At 36.0% G+C, this 20,710-nt stretch overlaps 1 protein-coding gene across 2 annotated transcripts in view; it reads right to left on the minus strand.

Annotated features, from left to right (window-relative positions):
- KDM7A (lysine demethylase 7A) overlaps positions 1-20,710 on the minus strand; it is a 109,843-nt gene that overhangs the window by 40,369 nt on the left and 48,764 nt on the right. For both annotated transcript variants that reach the window (XM_077147377.1, XM_077147410.1), the window contains exons 2-4: positions 17,598-17,683; positions 12,659-12,776; positions 1,866-2,026 (exon numbers count right to left, since the gene is read on the minus strand). In XM_077147377.1, coding sequence (XP_077003492.1) covers positions 1,866-2,026; positions 12,659-12,776; positions 17,598-17,683 — 365 coding nt within the window. The remainder of the gene's footprint in view (positions 1-1,865; positions 2,027-12,658; positions 12,777-17,597; positions 17,684-20,710) is intronic.

Genomic DNA, 20,710 nt, shown 5'->3' on the forward strand with positions numbered 1-20,710 from the left:
CCCATTGGGACTTTTGAAAAAAAATGGACATTTTTTTTGAGGGAAAGAATAAAATAATTAGACAGCACCACATAATTAACACCGAGTATAAAAATTTACAGGGCTTATAAAACTTTCTATATACCAATGATTTCTTATATATAGCTCATAATGACAAAAATGCATTATCACATTGTATGTAGAAATTGTGCAATGTTCTCTGGGTTTCAATTTCTTCATTCATAAAATGTGCCAATGATGAATTAGTAAACAGGTTGACCAGGACAAACGATTTCTGCTCACCTGGTAGTACCTTCTCTTTTAATATTTATCTGCTTCAAGTAAAAATAAGTGGTTAGAAAGCAAAAATCAGGTTATATTAGTGTCTGAGAAGTGAGTTATGATTAATATATATTAGTGTCTGTGAAGTGAATTGTGAATTGTGATTAATCTACAATATTCCTATAAAACCACGATATTGTTTGCACATCATTGCACTGCAACCCCAGCTAGGAAGCATCATCAGTTTTACAGGATAAGGCAGAACTTAAAATGTGGCAATATTTAACCAGCTGAAATAGAAAAAAACAAATTTCACTTTCTTACTTTAACTTGATACAAGCTAAGAAAGTAATAGACTTCTTTATTTTACCTTGAGGAGGCAAGAAAATTCTGTTACTGATATATATATATATATATATATATATTTTGTCTTGGGCAGGTTCAGGAATGGAACCTGGTCTCTGGCATGGTCTCATGACTTCTGCCACTGAGCCACCATTGCACCATCCTCTGTTATTGATATTTAACTGAAGAGAAAAGTGCTTTGGAATACTGAAAATTAGCTATCAAGCCGTTTCATCAGTTTGTTTCCTATACTTATATTACAAAATCATTTATTTTATAGGGCTACCTATGCATATGAGTTTGGATTAAACATCAGTTTCATTCATGATTTATCAAGTATTCAAAACTAGATGAATGTGAAGTCATGATATTTAATTGAATTTCCTCAGTGAAACAGTTATTAATGAGAATTGTCAACTGATGTCTCAATAAAGGACAAGTTCTCAGATATTTCATGCTGGGCAGGTAATATATCTAGTGTATGACAATTTTGAGTCTAGCTATATTTGAGATCTAATTTCAAATAATCTTCACTGCTGACAGTGAATAGGAGACAATCAGTTTTACCTATAAATACCATGATGAGAATTAACAAAATGTAACATTATCACAATAGATGAAGGGTTTTTCCCCATATTTTTAAAATTCTCTCTGGGCTCTGAAATCACAAATTAAGTCCAGAAGTCATTATATGGTAATATCTACCAAGTCATTAATAAAAAAATAGGTTTTAAAATGATCATCTTTTTTTTATGGTCCCTCCTTTGACCAGTAGTAGACAACTAAAGTAAGATCCAGAGGACTAATTATGTTAAAAAAGTAGTTGGTGTATTGGGCGATAAGGATATATATATATATATATTTTTTTTTTTTTGGCAGTAAGAATCTTATACCTGTATTCTACAGATGCCTAGAAGCCAGTTCTATTTACAAATGTTATCTTCTGCCTGGTATATACGACTACATTTCAGAAATGTTTTTTCCTAAGCAAAAATTGAAAACTTTACTGACATCAAAAAAAAAAAAAGCAGAAGAATTAAGTTAAGTAAGAACGGGAAATGTTTCATTTTTTTTTTCCTGACAATTGTAGGTCTACTGAGACAAAATAGTTTTCAACATAGATGACATTGAGTATTACTTACTCTGTCCCAAGAAACTGAACTAAATTAACCTTTCTTCATTCAACTTTTAATAGTATGACACTGATCATTTTTCCTTTTACTAATTTTTCTCAGTACTTAAATGGATCACGTTCGTACCTACATAACGTTCCACATCCATAACAGAAAAAGTAGGTGGAGGGAGCCTGAGTCCTAAATCGTCTAATTTAGGGACCATGATAGGGACATCAAATCCATGTTTCTCCAGGTACCTCTGGGTCAGTTGGCTGCCATGCATCTTTACAATGATTTCATCAGCACTAAAGAAAACATAATAGTGAAATAAATTGGTAGAAATAGATTAATTCATATACTGTATTGTTATTAATTCATATACTGTATTGTTATTAATATCAGTGGTTCTCAACCAATCATATCTAATTCCTCTTTTTATAAAGTAAAATTCATAGATAATATAACCTACTTGCTCCAATATATATAATTGGAAAAGAAACACACACACACACACATATATATACAATGCTTTAATGTTGACAAGATTAAAAAAAAGTAGTTATACAAAATATGGATTTCAATAAGCAAATTCAGGTCAACTACCTTAAAAGACATAAAGTATGAGATGCTTACCCCAATAGTAAGGAACAGCTGACATTATAAGGAATGAAAACGTGGACATTAGAGTAAAAAACAGAGCTAGGATAGGTAAAACCTAGACCAGATATTATCTGACTATAAAATTCTACAGGCATATGAAGTTTGACATTTCAAAGTGTACCAGGACATAGGTTAACTCATTGTTATTCTGAATTGGCCTGGCACTCTGGAGGTTGAGCAGTATCCATGGCTTCTACCCATTGAGACCAATTTCTAAAATACCCCAATTTGAGAATCACTGATTTAAATGATATGTCATAGCCATTATTAAACAAGTTTTAATACTAGGTAGTCACTTTAATCCACTGAAAAGAACTGCTGAACTCATCTCCGACAATCAAGTCATTATAGACATGGCACTTAAATGTGTTATGTCCCTTATCACTTTCTTCCATTTAACCACAAATACAAAGAACTCCACTTCTCTTTAAAGAGGGGATATTCTTGGTTTTACTTCCTAACCGCTGAAAGAATGCAGCTACTGTACATTTGAAATTAAGTGCAACATCTTCATTATAAATAGGTTAAAACACAACATATTCATTTTATACAATCAGATCTTAACTGTCATGATATCATCTGTAGTCTAGGTGGCAAGGAAAGGAGAAGAAACTAGCTCTCTGAATTTCTAGGGTTTGATCTCTACACCCTTTCATAAGGCAAAGTCAGTTTGCAGCCTAAAAAAGTTGAGTCTTTTCCTGGATAGTTTAATAAGTAGAGGGCTTAAATTTTCTTCATCTTATTCATTTTGAGTTTTTATACTGTCTTTTAGTTTCTCCTGTAAGCATCCACAATTATCTCTTTTCCCCCAAATCTCTGAGGAGCAAATAATTCCTTATACTCTAACTTAAGGGAAAATTGGAAATCATTTGTACTCGCTGATCTCAAATGTTTAGTATTTTATTTCCCCTGTGGATCAAAAACATGGGTATAAGAAAACTGGGGCCTAGACTGTAAGCTCTTACAGCAGTCAACTTTAGTCCAGAGTAGTAATTGTTATTTCTGGATTTTGAGAGGCTGTTTTATGTATGTATGACCTGGTATTTAGAGATAAGAATGAAGCCAATTGGGTCAGGATTAAGGTAATTCAGAATACAGGGCTAAGGAAGACATTGCCTATATTTTAGAACTTCACTTACTCTTTGAGATGAAAGGAGGAAAGTTTTATTATGTTCAGTACCTAAATTATCTGTAGAACATAATCTAACTCAACCTGTCTAGACAGATCATTTAAACAATCCTAACACAGGGAGACTAGAATGAGAATGAGAGCCTTTCATCCTATACAGTTAAATGTAATGCCTGCATACACATTAAACAGATAATCAAAAAGCATTGCCAAGTCCCTTGAGGAATGAGAAAAACAATACAGAACTATTAAACTTTACCACAGGGGAAATCCTGGAAACTGTGTCAAACAAATCAATAAGCCATGCCCTTGATCTTGAGGCTTGCTCCTGTGAAACTAATGCATGGAGTGGAGAAGCTTTAGCCTACCTACCTATAGGTATGCCTAAGAGTCACCTCTAGAGGACCTCTGTTGTTGCTCAGATGTGGCCTTTCTCTCTAAGCCCAACTCTGCAAGTGAAACCATTGCCGCCCCCTCAACGTGGGACATGACATCCAGGGATGAAAGTCTCCCTGGCAGTGTGGGAGATGACTCCCAGGGATGAGCCTGGCCCTGGCACTGTGGGCTCAACAATGCCATCCCGACAAAAAGGGAGGAAAGAAGCATAACAAATAAGGTATCAGGGGCCAAGAGAGTTTAAATAGAGCTGAAAGGCTACTCTGGAGTCATACTTATGCATGCTTCAGTTACACATCACTACTTATCATAACTTGCCAAACCCCAACCAAAACCACTTCAGCCAATTGTAAAGAACACTTAGGGCAATATATAAGATTCTATAAAGGTTCCATGCACTAGGGTAATTTTCCAGAAACCTATAACTTTCAGATAGTTCCTAGACCAGATTAAGTCCTGAAACCTAGAGGGGCCAGGCTCTCCAGAACATCATCTAGTTCCATCTCCCTACCCCATATTATTATATTTTTAAAATTTTTTTATTAATTTTTAAATTAAAAACAAAATTACAAGAAACACAAACATTCTTAATGTATGATCATTCCATTTTCCATATATAATCAGTAATTCACAATATCATCAGATAGTTGCATATTCATCATCATGATCATTTCTTAGAACAATTGTATCAACTCAGAAAAGGAATAAAAAGACAACAGAAAAATAAAACGAAAACAGAAAAAAAAAAGATTATATATACCATACCCCTTACCCCTCCCTTTCATTGATCACTAGCATTTCAATCTAAATTTATTTTAACATTCGTTCCCCCTATTATTTATTTTTATTCCGTATGTTCTACTCATCTGTTCACAAGGTAGATAAAAGGAGCATCAGACACAAGGTTTTCACAATCACACAGTCACATTGTGAAAGCTATATCATTAAACAATCATCATCAAGAAACATGGCTACTGGAACACAGCTCTACATTTTCAGGCAGTTCCCTCTAGCCTCTCCATTACATCTTGGATAACAAGGTGATATCTACTTAATGCGTAAGAATAACCTCCAGGATAAACTCTTGATTCTGTTTGGAATCTCTCAGCCATTGACACTTTGTCACATTTCCCTCTTCCCTCTTTTGGTTGAGAAGGTCTTCTCAATCTCTTAATGCTGGGTCTCAGCTCATTCTAGAGTTTTTCTCAATCCCTTGAGGCTGAGTCTCAGCTCATTCTGGGATTTCTGTCCCACACTGCCAGGAAGGTCCACACCCCTGGGAGTCATGTCCCAGGTAGACAGGGGAGGGTGATGAGTTTGCTTGCTGTGTTGGCTGGAGAGGTCACATCTGAGCAACAAAAGAGGTTCTCTTGGGGGTGACTCTTAGGCCTAATTTTAAGTAGTCTTCACCTACCCTTTGTGGGGCTAAGTTTCATATGAACAAACCCCAAGACTGGGGTCTCAGCCTATAGCTTTGGTTGTCCACACTGCTTGTGAGAGTATCAAGGATTCAACTTGGGGAGGTTGAATTTTCCCCCGTTCTCACCATTCTCCAAAGAGGACTTTGCAAACACTTTTCCACTCACTGATCAAATCATTCTGGGATTCATCAGGGCATCACTCTGGACAAACCAACAAAATCTCATGTCCTACCCAAGATTCCGTGTACCTAAACATAAGTTATATTAGGAAATGCACTAGTCAAAATATAAATTTTGTACCAAATAAACATTTTTTGCTTTAGTCTCACACATTAGTTGAAATTTTAAAATATTAAGTACCATCTATTTTCAGCACACTGCAGTAATGACATTCTTTTGTTCTTCCTAATGCAAAAATATTTTTAAAATTTGTACATTTAGTCACTATCATTATACACTCTAGGCATTCCTAGATTATACCATCTCAATCTTTATCGTCTTTCTTTGTGATTTCATTTATGCCCCAGCCCTCCTCCCTCTATCATTCTCACATGCAGCTTCATTCAGTGTTTTAACACAATTGTATTAGTTAGGTAGTATTGTGCTGTCCATTTCTGAGTTTTTACATTCAGTCCTGTTGCACAATCTGTATCCCTTCAGCTCCAATTACCCAATATCTTACCCTATTTCTATCTCCTGATGGTCTCTGTTACCAGCGAAATATTCCAAGTTTATTCACTAATGTCAGTTCCTATCAGTGAGACCATGCAGTATTTGTCCTTTTGTTTTTGGCTAATCTCACTCAGCATAACGTCCTTAAGGTCCATCCATGTTGTTACACACTTCACAACTTTATTCTGTCTTACAGCTGCATAATATTCCATCATATGTATATGGCAGTTTGTTTAGCCACCCGTCTGTTGATGGATATTTTGGCTGTTTCCATCTCTTGGTAATTGTAAATAATGCTGCTATAAACACTGGTGTGCAAATGTCCTTTTGTGTCCTTGCCCTCATGTCCTTTGAGTAGAGACAGCATATAGATGGGTCCTGTTTTTTAATCCATTCTGCCAGTCTGAGTCTTTTGATTGGTGAGTTTAATCCATTAACATTTAGTGTTATTACTGCACGGGTAGTACTTTCTTCTACCATTTCGCCTTTTGGATTTTATATGTCAGATCTAATTTTCCTTCTTTTTACCTTTACTTATAGTCTTCCTTTCTACAGTCTTCTCCACACCTCTCTCTTCTGTCTTTTCATATCTGTCTCTAGTGCTCCCTTTAGTATTTCTTGCAGAGCTGATCTCTTGGTCACAAATTCTCTTAGTGATTTTTTTGTCTGAAAATGTTTTAATGTCTCCCTTATTTTTGAAGGACAATTTTGGTGGATATAGAATTCTTGGTTGGCAGTTTTTCTCTTTTAATAATTTAAATATATCATCCCACTGTCTTTTCACCTCCATGGTTTCTGCTGAGAAATCTACGCATAGTCTTATTGGGCTTCCCTTGTATGTGATGGATTGTTTTTCTCTTGCTGCTTTCAAGATTCTCTCTTTCTTTTTGACCTCTGACATTCTGATTATTAAATGTTTTGGAGTAGGTCTATTTGGATGTATTCTCTTTGGGGTACGCTGTACTTCTTGGATCTGTAATTTTAAGTCTTTCATAAGAGCTGGGAAATATTCAGTGATAATTTCCTCCATTAGTTTTTCTCCTTTTTTCCCTTCTCTTCTCCTTCTGGGACACCCACAACATGTATATTCATGCAATTCATATTGTCATTCAATTCCCTGAGTCCCTGCTCGTATTTTTCCATATATTTTCTTTTTCTTGTTGGATTTCAGATGTTCCGTCCTCCAGTTCACTAATCCTATCTTCTGCCTCTCGAAATTTACTGCTGTAGGTTTCCATTGTCTTTTTCATCTCTTCCACCGTGCCTTTCATTCCCATAAGTTCTGTGATTTGTTTTTTCAGACTTTCAATTTCTTCTTTTTGTTCTTTCTTTGCCTTCTTTATATCCTCCCTCAATTCACTGATTTGGTTTTTTGATGAGGTTTTCCATGTCTGTTCGTATATTCTGAATTGTTTCAACTCCTGTATCTCATCTGGATTGTTGGTTTGTTCCTTTGACTGGGCCATATCTTCAATTTTCCTAGTGTGATTTGTTATTTTTTGCTGGTGTCTAGGCATTTAATTACCTTAGTTTATTCTGGAGATTGCTTGCACTTCTTTTACCTAGGGTTTTCTTACTGGATGAATTTGTTGTCTATCTGTTCTTTGACATTCAGTTCAGCTTTATTTGGACCTCTAGCTCAGGTTTTGTTTAACAGAGAATTTTTTCAGTTCTTGTTTTCTTGTTTCTTGCCCTGCTTATGTGGTGCCTTTTACCCCCCACCCTTAGGAGGGTCTACTTAGGTATTATAGACCCCAGCTGGATTTTCCCAGACCAAACTGGCCTCCTATCAGGAGGAAAGAGTCACCTGTGTCATTTTTCCCTAAGGGTGAGACCCAGCAGGTTGAAAGACTTTCCTGTGAAGTCTCTGGACTCTGTTTTTCTTATCCTGCCCAGTATGTGGCACTTGTCTGCCTGCAGGTCCCACCAGCATAAGATGATGTGATACCTTTAACTTTGGCAGACTCTCCCTGCTGGGGGCGTGGTGGAGACAGAGGAGAGGTTGTAGGCTGGTTTTAATGGCTTCAAATTACCAAGCCCTGGGGTCTGAGTTCCTTTAGGGAGGGATTCCACCTGAGTTGGGCTTCACCCCTCCCCTGGGAAAGGCACAGGCTCCAGACAAGCCCTCAAATGAGCTTGTTTCTGCCTACGCCTGGGGCAGTTGCAGCCTGGGAAGCCCTATCGCTGTATCCAAAGGCAGTCAAACCTCTGTAGAAACACAGCCACAAAACCTCTGTTTCTTTTTTTTTTTTTCTTTTTGTGTCAGCCCTGCACCCTTGGCACCGGGGCAAAAATGAGCAACCTCCACTTTGACCAGGTTCACCTGAGCTGGGGACCTATTTTTCAGTATTCAGAATTTGTTAGTTAATTCCACAATTGGCGTTTGGTTGGGCTCAGCCCCTGCTGCTGGTAAAGTCTCTTTCCTTTCCCCTCTGGGAAGCAGCCTATGGTGGAGGGGCGCCAGCCGCCACGGCTTGGGGAACTCACGGTTCTTGGGGGGGGGCTCACAGCCAGTCCAGCTGGTCTAGACTGGGGTACACTGTGTGTATGGTCACTGACATGACCCCAAGAGCTGTTCTGTAGTGTTTCTGGTTATTTAGTAGTTGTTCTGGAGGACGAACTAAAACGTGTACATTGCTAAGCCGCCATCTTGGCCCGGAAGTCCCCTACCCCTTATTATTGATAGCCCTTTCCAACATGAAAAGGTTAGAATGGGCATTACCCAAATACCCCTAAAGAGTGGGAGAAAGATCAAAAGTGATGTTGGAGTTATACAGAGAAGGTAGGGTTTAACAAACAAGTATGACTGCTGAATCATTATATTGATATTTCTGTTAGTCTCCAGTATCTTAGAACAGCTTGAAGAAAAACCTAAACTTGTGGAAGTGTAACTCATAACAACTCTGAAATTTGTTCTACACCTAATTGTTGTGCTGTGCTTTGAAATTTATTGTTTTGTATATATATGTTATTTTTCACACAAAAAAAGGTTGATTGTGATGATAAAAAAATATTTATTACTTTTAGCCTCCAATGTTCTGGAGCAGCTAGAAGAAAAAATCTTAGATGATAGTATAGTAGCCCACGACAAACTGTGGATTCTGTCCTGTAACTACTTGTTGAAGGGTGCTTTGAAAACTATTGCTTTATTTTTCTTTGCTTTGTATATATGTTATATTATACAATTAAAAAAAGTTAAGAAAAAAAGATTCTACAAAGGTTCTATGCACTAGGGTAACTTTCCAAAACCTATAACCTCTAGATTGTCCCTGGACCAGATAAGCCCTGAAATGCAGAGGCCAGCCGTTCCAGAACATCAACTAGTTCCATCCACTATTCCATATTATTGACAGCCCTTTCCAACATGAAAAAGTTAGAATGGGCATAGCCCAAATGCCCCTAAAGAGTGGGAGAAAGATCAAAGGTGATGGTGGAGATATACAGAGTAAGTCGGATTTAGTTAATGAGCATGAGTGTTATAACATTATACTGATATTTCTTTTAGCCTCCAGTACCTTAGAGCAGCTAGAAATAAATACCTAAAATTGTAGAACTGTAAACCATACCAAACTTTGAAATCTATTCTACAACTAATTGTTCCAATGTACTTTGACATTTATTGCTTTATATATATATATAAATATAACATATTATAACATAAAATTATATAAATAACATATATGTTATATATATTTATATATATAAATATAACATATATATTATAATATAACATTATATAAATAACATATATATGTCATTTAAAGAGGAGGAGGAGTTTAACAGAAAGATAGGATTTAACAAATGAATATGACTGTTGAATCATTATATTGATATTTCTGTTGGTCTCCAATGTCTTGGAGCAGCTAGAAGAAAAAACAAAAAATTGTGGAACTGTAATCCATACTAAACTTTAAAATTTGTTCTATAACTGTTTGTTCAAATGTACTTGGAAATTTATTGCTTTTTTGTATACATGTTATATTTTACAATAAAAACAAACAAACAAACAACATATGGGTAGGGAGTGGTTCAGTGGTAGAATGCTCGCTGCTATGTGGGACACCTGGGTTCAATTCCCAGCCTGTGCATTCAAAAAAACAAACAGAAAAAACACATGGGTACAAATGTTAAAAGTGTAGTACATTATTTAGAAGCAAGAAATCGGAGACAAACTAAACATATACCACAGGGGAATGGTTAAGTCAAGTCAATTATGATACTACTGTATATTACACAGTTGTTAAGGAATGAGACAAATCTATTTATACATGAAAGGATATCTATGAAATATAGTAAAGTAGAAAAACCAAGTTGCACAACACTTTGCATAAGTTATTTAATTTTTTAAAATTATATGCATACATACATCCATACATCTATATACACAGATTTTTTAACTGTTAGTATTTATGCATGAAAAGGTTGCAAAAGATTTACACATGGAGGAGAGGTAAGATAACCCATTCATTTGCTTTTCTTATACTGCACACTTCTGTGTTAACCACGTCAAGTATGTGTAATTTAGTAATTACACGTTTTTAAATGATTTGAAGGTTTATGGAGTTGAAATAAAACCAAAAGACCTCTTATTAATGGTAATCACAGTTTAAACATTTGTGATCATCTCTATAATGTACTCTAATTTATGCTCACATTGGCAGAAAAGCCACATGCATTAGCTAACCCCGTTTTTTTAAATTTATTTATTAATTAAAAAATAAACAAAATAAAACATACATAATCAGTAATTCACAATATCATCACTTAGTTGCATATTCACCATTTCTTAGAACATTTGCATTAATTCAGAAAAAGAAATAAAAAGACAATAGAAAAAGAAATAAAACGAACACAGGAAAGAAAAAAAAAAGATTATACCTACCATACCCCTTACCCCTCGCTTTCATTGATCACTAGTATTTCAAACTAAATTTCTTTTAGCATTTGTTCCCCCTATTATTTATTTTTATTCCATCTGTTCTACTCCTTTGTTGACAAGGTAGATAAAAGATGCATCAGACACAAGGTTTTCACAATCATACAGTCACATTGTGACAGCTGTATCATTATTCAATCATCCTCAAGAAACATGGCTACTGGAACACAGCTCGACATTTTCAGGCATTTCCCTCCAGCCTCACCATTACATCTTGAATGACAAGATGATATCTATTTGATGCATAAGAATAACATCCAGGATAACCTCTCTTCTCTGTTTGTACTCTCTCAGCCATTGACACTTTGTCTCATTTCCCTCTTCCCCCTTTTGGTCGAGAAGGTTTTCTCAATCCGTTGATGCTAAGTCTCAGCTCATTCTAGGGTTTTTCTCAATCCCTTGATGCTGAGTCTCCGTTCATTCCAAGATCTCTGTCCCACATTGCTAGGAAGGTCCACACCCCTGAGAGTCATGTCCCACGTGGAGAGGGGTAGGGTGGTGAGACTGCTCGTTGTGTTGGCTGGAGAGAAGTAACCCCCATTTTTGATACTACCTTTTCTGGTCTAATGAAAATCTACAGCTCGTCCCCTGAAAAACACCCATTCACACGATGACACTAAATTGTATATGCAGTTTTAGGGACTCACAAACCTCCCTAAAGCATGCCCATTGCATGCCCAGGTTGAAAACTCTGGCCCCAAAGTCCAAAACAGTCAAGTATTATCCAATAAAAAGGGAGCAAACGAATAAACAAATATTATTCCTACAATTTGAAACTGATAAAGAAGAGTATTTGAGAATAAGGCCTTTAACAATACAAAAACCATGTAAAAACACTATGTTTCATATATGTTATTTTTCTCCCAGTAGACCTCTGGGATAGAATAGTAGATACCTATCATTTATATTATTCAGTGTATGGATTAAGGAAGGGGAATGAGTTTAGGCGAGAATCCTAAAGATTATGGAGAAACAGTAGAGGTTTTATATTTACAAGATCTAAAATAATTCCATAATAGGTTGCATGTTATATTGTGATTTAAATTTAAACTTTAACAAGCCTGGATATGATCCAGCTTGTAAAAACCTATTAACATTATCACTTTAAATAGATGTGAGGCAGTGTAGGAAATTATCTAAATTAGCATGATTAAGTGACTTTTAATGCTTTTCACTCTCTCTGAGCCATATATAACTCAAATACATTTCATTCTTTTTAAAAAATCCAAAAGCTCAGTCCTGATGTCACCAGAGTCTGACAGATGGTGGTGGGTACTTCTGACTGGATCTAGGGATATACAGATATGGAAACAACATAGGAAACAAAAAGAGCTGGAAAAAAGGAGAAGGTTGAGGTGAAAGGAAAAGAGAAGAAACAGCTGCATATCATAAAGAAACCATTTGAGAACAATTACCTTTAATCAGAGTATTTCAAACTTTTTGGACTATGACCCACCTAAGAAATAAATTTTTACATGGTTATATATGTATATCTATAGATATCTAGTTTCATGGAAATTTTATTATATATATATATAGATATATATATAATAAAATTTCCATGAAACTATGCTCACCCCTCTTACTTGGAACAAACTGATATTTTCTATTTTACTCTATTGCCTATAATCAATTGCTACCTGAATCTGAAAAACATTGCTTTAGATAATGTCACTTTATCAGCCAATATTCTTATATTTTGTTTGGTCAGAAGTTTCCATACCTTGGAAAGACTCGAGAACGTAATTCCTTAACAAAAGTTCTAGTCCCAGCTTGTACTGGTTTGGAACCATCATCAACTTCTGTGTAGTCATGCCTGTGCCAGTTCCTCCTCTTTTTCACTAGATTTTTACAAGATTAAAAAAAAGAAAACGTTTTTGGTAACTGGTGATGCCATGTAATCTGGAGTCATTACATTCTACTACAATCAGAAATAATTCTATGGATAATAAAAAACATTCAAATTTTTAATGCATTTATAGAATAAAGAAGTAAATTCTATTTAATGTAATGCTGCAATTATAGGAAACTAACTGGAATTTTTTTAGCCTACCTTTTTTAAAACTTCAAAATAATTTAAAAATTAAATCAAGGAATTCAAATTGACAGATGGAGCCTTTTAAAATGTCTACATTTATGCATACTATAAAATTTCACAATTATTTAGAAATCATTGTTTTCACTGGAACATTAGGCTATAATATGATTTTTACCAATCATCCAAATCATCCTCTCAAGATAAAGCCTTTCAATGAGGGATGCATATCAAAGCCCTACTTCAATAAATGGTAGCACTCAGTATCATTTAAAAATATATATACAAAGCTTTTGATTCCACATCAGAAAGCTATTTTAACAGCACAGTTTCCTTCACTAATGGAAAGATTTACTCCCAAAATAAGCACGAATATACTGACACAAATAAAAACAGGTGACCGCATCATAATTGGAGGAAGGTGGGTCAGATGACACAAGAAAAAACTTTTTGATTCATTCCAACTCTAAGATCCTGTGATTTTACAGTTTTGGGAAACTATAATCCTTAGCAGTCACAGCAATCAAAATCAGGAGATTTGGAATCAATTCCTATTACAGCAATTAATTTATTCAGCAACTTTGGGCAACAAGTGCTTGCTGAAACACTTCTGAATACAATTTCCTTACTGTGGAAATGAAGGGGATCCACCAGAGTGCTGTTTTTCAGATTGTCTTAGGGAATCCTTATAAAGGGGAAGATAGAGAAGAGCTCAAGGAAGGAGATCTGGACCCCATAACTCTTTCCACTCTTTCTTTTCTGTGATATCATGTAAGATTTTATTTTTAAATCTTTTCTTTTTTAAAGTTTGAAAATCACTTCTAAACCTAAAACTTTCAGGATTCTTGGCAAGGCAGTGACATCTGCAACTAAAAAATGAATTAAAATTGGGCGGGCCGCGGTGGCTCAGCGGGCAAAGTGCTTGCCTGCTATGCCGGAGGACCTCGGTTCGATTCCCGGCCCCAGCCCATGTAACAAAAACGGAGAAACAGAATACAATAAAACAAGAAAATGTTTAAAAATGTTTCCCTTTCTTCCTTCCTTCCTTCCTTCTCTCTGTCTTTCCTTTAAAAAAAAAAAAAAAAAATGAATTAAAATTAAAATGGATAGATAATGGGATAGTTTCATGGATGGATACTGCTAAAAGAAATAACATAAAATGTTGAAAATCTAGATCATGGATTTACAGGTGTTCGCTGTGAAATTTTTCAACTTTTCCTGTATTTTTGACCATTTTCATAACAAAATGTTGGCGAGGGGGGAACAACTCCATTATTCTAAGTTATTTCAAACCTTCAACGTACAAAGACCATAATAATTACATAATACTGAATTCTCATATGGATAAAGAGAGGTTACACTAAACAATTAATAGGGATAGAAATCAGGCTTATCAATATCTAAGTCTAAAACAAGATTCCCAAGTAACTTACAGCAGCCAGATCCTCAAAACGGAACAGAGTAAATCCATTTAAAAAAAATCTCACTAGAAAAATTGAGAATCACAAAAAACCACTTTGCTAGAGATTTTTAGGTATTAAGTAAGAAGAAATATATACAGATTTATTTTAAACTAGATGATGAATTTGGAGATTCTATTAAGGTATTCCTCATGTTATTTTCTCTCATTATAAACCACTTTTAAAAATTCAAGAGTATTTCATTCCAGGCCTTTTTCCTGGAATTTTTATTTCAGCCATTAATTTACTATGCAATCTATATATAGATACATAACCCCATGTTATCTTCATCTGGGGTCACAATGTTTATACTGCTGACTTTTCTTATTATATCATAAGCATTTTCCCCTTATTAAATATTCCAAAGCAATTTAAAGGCAGTCTAGAATTTTAAGATGTAGATACACCATATTATAATTATTTTAAAAAAGATTCCTAAGCTTAGTTAATTCTGAATTTTTATTCAAATAATGTTGAGATTAAAATTCATACACATTTGTTTTTCTAATTCCTCAGGATAAACTCCTAAAAATGCCAGAAGAAACATTAAACATTTTTAAGATTCTTGCTACATAATGCAAAACTGCCTCCAGAAATGTGGTACTCACACTCTCACCAATATTATATAAAAGCTGCCTATTTCAAAGCCCTGGGTCAATGAGCATTAACATTTAAAAAAATTAAAACCTGCCCATTTTTATTGAAGAGTACAATGTATTACACTGTTTTAATGTACATGTTTGCAGAACAGCTTAATCAGTGAAGAGTACTGGCTTTGGGTTCAAACTTCAGATCTGCCAAATAGACTGCACTAGTTAGATAATTTTTCTGATTTTTCACACTGAGTTTTTAAAAGCGTCAAAGCAGAATACAGAGGTCAAGTATTTACTCAGCATAAAGTCTGACATGTAATACACTGCCAATTACTATTTCTTTTTAAATGTGCTGACTTGTATGAAGGTTAACAGAAGGATAAAACAGTCTTGTTAGGTCAACCTGCTTAAAATCTAAATTGGTATCAGCAACAGCTGAATGAACTGCTTAAAGGAAGGAGCCCAGACCTTTTGGAAGGAATATTTTAAGAGTAATCACAGAGAAAATAGAAAATGCTGTGTTTGAATTGCATTTGCCTGAGTGCACCAAAAAAAACATCTTTAAGTTTGGGCTGTTTTTCTGATACCTGTCCTCAGAGTTCTTAAGTCCCATTTAAGAGGGTAAAGTCTAAATTCACCATATAAAGTGAGTATTGCATTGTTTAAATGGTATACATATATATAGTAAGGATTGCTGGGGAGCTCTGAAAATAGGAAATCCTAGATAGCAAGCAAGACAGGTTTAATAAGAATCAAAAAGATTACCTAAACTGGGGCTGGAGGGTGAGCCTTAAGATAAAACAGCTAACTGAATCTTGGGCATTTTCCCTATGAGTATTCAGAGTTGGACTTTTGCCCAAAAGAAAGCCAATGCCTGATATTATGTTATTCAAGGATGAGCAGCATATGAAGGACCAGGTAACAGACAACCTTCTTTCTGAAGCAGTGTTTTTCAAAGTGCAGGTCATGACCCATTACAGATTATGAAATCAATTTAGTGAGCATAAGTTTTAGTTTAAATCATACAGGAAAAATAGAAAACAATTGCACTGCATATAGGGTATGTGATATATATTATTATGCCTCATAATAACCCACACAATATTTTATAGAAGTTAAATTCAAATTATTTTATTTTGGAATTAAATAATTAAATTCTAAACTAAAACTGCAATAAATTTTAGTTCTGCTATAACAACCCAGTATTATTTACTTCCTCCAAGAATTACACTTGGTCAACAATTATTTCAAATTATATACTACTCACTTCAGTGCTGCACAAGATCCTTTAAAAACATTTAAGCAATAAACTCACCAATTACACATGCAAGAATTTAACCAATTTGCTAAACCTTAGATTTTATACCATGGACTTAGTACAACAGATAATCTGTATTTTATAAGGAAAGATATTAATGCATTCATATAGCTTAAATTTCTAAACCTCTTATAAAAAATTACAATGTTACTAAAAAAACAGAAGAGCAACAACTTAGTAAGCCTCTTTTTAAAAATGATTTATCCAATATTTCAGTACACAATTTCTACTAAAAAAAAAGTACTAGGGAAAAAGATGCATTTAAATAAAGTAAAGAAGTGGTGTACGTTATCTACATCCATCTAAAGTATGTATCAAAGTTTGTTCAGGTAAAGGTTCCTTCCAGCTCTAAAAATGACTAAGACTATAGTTTTCACTTTAGTTTGGGAATACAAGAACATTAGCTCGCAGTCCAAAATTTTAAGAAAATAACTAGTTATCAGAATTCCAAACTTTTTTTATGCTCTCTTTTGTACAATGACAGTTGATATCTCAATTTATTCTTCTGAAACATACATAAAAGGCTAAAACTAAATATCATTTTATATATAAGGTTTCAGTCCCAAATTTATATGGACATATTGCTGATACTGTTACTATACACTTCAGAGAATGCTTGGGGTTTCCAAGCCTTTGCTCTCACTCTCTCAGGAAGAAAAGTACAGAGTATGGATTTGTTCTAGGCCTGTCCTCTGTGCCTGTATTTTCCTAGGGACCTTATGAGAGTGGTTTCAAGAAGAGTAGATAGTGGGGCAAGATTCCTGGCAAGATTCCATACTCAATTTGACTACCAAATTCAGAAAATATAATTAATATTTTAACTATCAATGCCCTGATTTTCTATTAAAATTATTGGGCATACATGTACATTAAAGTCCTATTCTACACACTGCCCCCAAATACTACTGAAAATCTTTTTTTGTTCATTTTTTTTGAAAATGAAACAGTTGAAATGAGTTTCCAGAATCAGAAAATTTTTACTTTAACCCTTTTCTCAAATTTTCAGCTTTGAAAATATGTACTTGAGTTGGAAGGTTTTACATTGGCAATTAAGAATGACAGTATTTTCCCCCTTAATCATTTGACTTATTTAGTAAGTTAATTAATAATTCAGAAAAAAATGTATTCTAAATATCTTCAAGAAAATCTTTACGTTCTTTTCTTGGTGGGTGTAGTATAACCAGAGTACTATTAAAGTATTTTCATGTTACATGTTAAGTTCTAAGCTTAATTTTATTTAACCATCTAGTACTTACTTAAAGATGAGCCATGTAGAACTGCACAGTTGGGACAGTGATACAGGTCAATGTCAACAGCATGATGTTCCTCTACTCCAACACAGCTAGGATGAAGAAAAAAAGTCAATATGGAAATAAGTTGAAAATATTAATCTAACTATAATAATTGAAATAAGTTGGAATTTAGCTGATAAATGTACAATAATCTCACCAACAGATTTTGTAGAGTACAGAAACATAAGCAAGACAAGATTTATTCTCTTCCTTGCACAAATGCTAAATAATTATGGGAGGAAAGAGACCCAAATACATGGGAAATGATTCACTGTTAACTGCAGTAGAGGTAACAGAAACAATACAATTATAAGCTATAAGATCCTAAATCATTATGTAAAGGTCACCTGACTGGTTGGGAGAAAATATATGGAAATATTAAACTTTGCCACCAGGGAAACCCTGATACTGTGTCAAACATTAGGGACTCCCAAGTCAACAGGCCAAGCCCTTGATTTTGAGGCTTGCTCTTGCAAAATTTATTTACATAGTGGAGAAGCTTAGCCTACCTACAGCTATACCTAAGAGTTACTTCCAGAGGACCTCTTTTGTTGCTCAGATGTGGCTTCTCTCTCTCTTTAAGCCCAACTCTGCAAGTAAGATCATTACCCTGCCTTCTATGTGTGACATGACATCCAGGGGTGAAAGCGTCCCTGAAACATGGGAAGGATGAGCCTAACCCAGTACCGTGGTATTAGCAATGCCATCCTGACCAAAAGGGGGAAAAGAAATTTAACAAATAATGTATCAGTGCCTGAGAAAGTTCAAATAGAGTCGAGAAGCTACTACTGTGGAGGCTACTCTTAAGCAAGCTATAGCAAGATATTGCTATTGATCATGGTTTGTCAAAACCATTGTTGACAACCCTAAAGAAACCTAGGGCTTTACCTGAGATTCTACAAAGGGTCCATGCTCTAGGATTACTTTCCAGAAACCTAAAACCTCCACATGGGTTCCTATGCTACATAAGACCTGAAACGCAGAGGGGCCAACCTTTACAAAACATTAGCTAGTTCCATTCCCCTATCCCATATTTTCGACTGCCCCTTCCAATGTGAAAAAGGTAGAATGGGCATAGCTCAAATACCCCTTAAGAGTGGGAAAAGGATCAAAGGTGATGGTGGAGTTATACAGAGAAGGTAGGGTTTAACAAATGAGTATGATTGCTGAATCATTATATTGATATTTCTTTTAGTCTCCAGTGTCTTGTAACAGCTAGTAGTAAAAACCTAAAATTGTGGAAATGTAACCCATACCAAACTCTGAAATCTGTTCTAAAACTAATTGTTGCAGTGTGCTTTGAAATTTATTGCTTTTTCTGTACATGTGTCATTTTTCACAAAAAAGAAAAAAAAAAAGTCGATTGTGATGATGAATGCACAGCTATATGATGATTCTGTGAACTGATTGTACACTTTGGATGATTACCTGGTATGTGAATATATAATATATTTCAATAAAAGTGCATTAAAATAAAAATAAGATTCATTGGAAGAAGATGGCGGCTTAGTAAGGTACGTGCGTCTTAGTTCCTCCTCCTCCAAAGCAACTACTAGGTGAACTGAAACAGCGCAGAACAGCTCCCGGGGCTATGGCAGGGAATGGACACACAGCGTACCCCAGTCTGGACTGGCTAGTCTGACTGCGAGACTCGGCTGCAGTGAGATCCCCGAGCGGCGCGCGATTTCCCGAGCAGCAGCAGCTGCGGCGGCCGGAGCTACTCCCTCCCTCCTTCCCGGGCCGGCTGAGAGTCTCGGAGAGGCAAGTTTCCCAAGCCGAGGCGGCCGGCGCCCCTCTTTTGCGGTCGGCTTCGAGTCTCGGCTTCAAGTCCGCAGCTACGAGTCTCGGATCAGAGGGCTATCCAAGCCGCGGTGGCCCCCCGCCGTGGGCGGCTTCATGGTCCGGTGGGGAATTCCCCAGGCCGCATCGGCCGGTGACCGACGCCCCTCCACCGCGGGCGACTTCCTGGTCTGGTGGCGAATTCCCCGGGCCCGCTGCGGCCGGCGACCAGCCACAGGGTCCCCTCAAGCCGCGGTGGCTGATGCCCCACCATGCGCGGCCCCTGAACCAACGGAGAGAATTGGATCGGAAATCCCCAGGCCGCGGAGATCGGTGACCGGGGGGGATCCCTTCCAAACACGTGAGACAAACGTGTGCCACGAGCGCCACCTACTGGGCAGGATAATAAAAACAGAACCCAGAGATTTCACAGAAAAATCTTACAACCTTGTTGGGTCCGACACCCAGGGAAATCTGACTAAATGCCCAGATGCCAGCAGCAGAAGATAACGGTCCACGCTCAGTAGATTGTGAATATGACCCAATCAAAGGAACAAACCAATAGTTCAAATGAGATACAAGAGCTGAGACAACTAATGCTGAATACACAAACAGAAATGGAAAACCTCTTCAAAAATGAAATCGATAAATTGAGGGAGGACATGAAGAAGACATGGGCTGAACATAAAGAAGAAATAGAAAAACTGAAAAAACAAATCACAGAACTTATGGAAGTGAAGGATAAAGTAGAAAAGATGGAAAAAACAATGGATACCTACAATGATAGATTTAAAGAGACAGAAGATAGAATTAGTGATTTGGAGGATGGAACATCTGAATTCCAAAAAGAAACAGAAACTATCGGGAAAAGAATGGAAAAATTTGAACAGGGTATCAGGGAACTGAATGACAATATGAAGCGCACAAATATACGTGTTGTGGGTGTCCCAGAAGGAGAAGAGAAGGGAAAAGGAGGAGAAAAACTAATGGAAGAAATTATCACTGAAAATTTCCCAACTCTTATGAAAGACCTAAAATTACAGATCCAAGAAGTGCAGCGCACCCCAAAGAGATTAGACCCAAATAGGCGTTCTCCAAGAAACACTTACTAGTTAGAATGTCAGAGGTGAAAGAGAAAGAGAGGATCTTGAAAGCAGCAAGAGAAAAACAATCCGTCACATACAAGGGAAACCCAATAAGACTATGTGTAGATTTCTCAGCAGAAACCATGGAAGCTAGAAGACAGTGGGATGATATATTTAAATTACTAAAAGAGAAAAACTGCCAACCAAGACTCC

Source organism: Tamandua tetradactyla, chromosome 1, assembly GCF_023851605.1.
Source record: "Tamandua tetradactyla isolate mTamTet1 chromosome 1, mTamTet1.pri, whole genome shotgun sequence".
Lineage (NCBI taxonomy): Eukaryota > Metazoa > Chordata > Mammalia > Pilosa > Myrmecophagidae > Tamandua > Tamandua tetradactyla.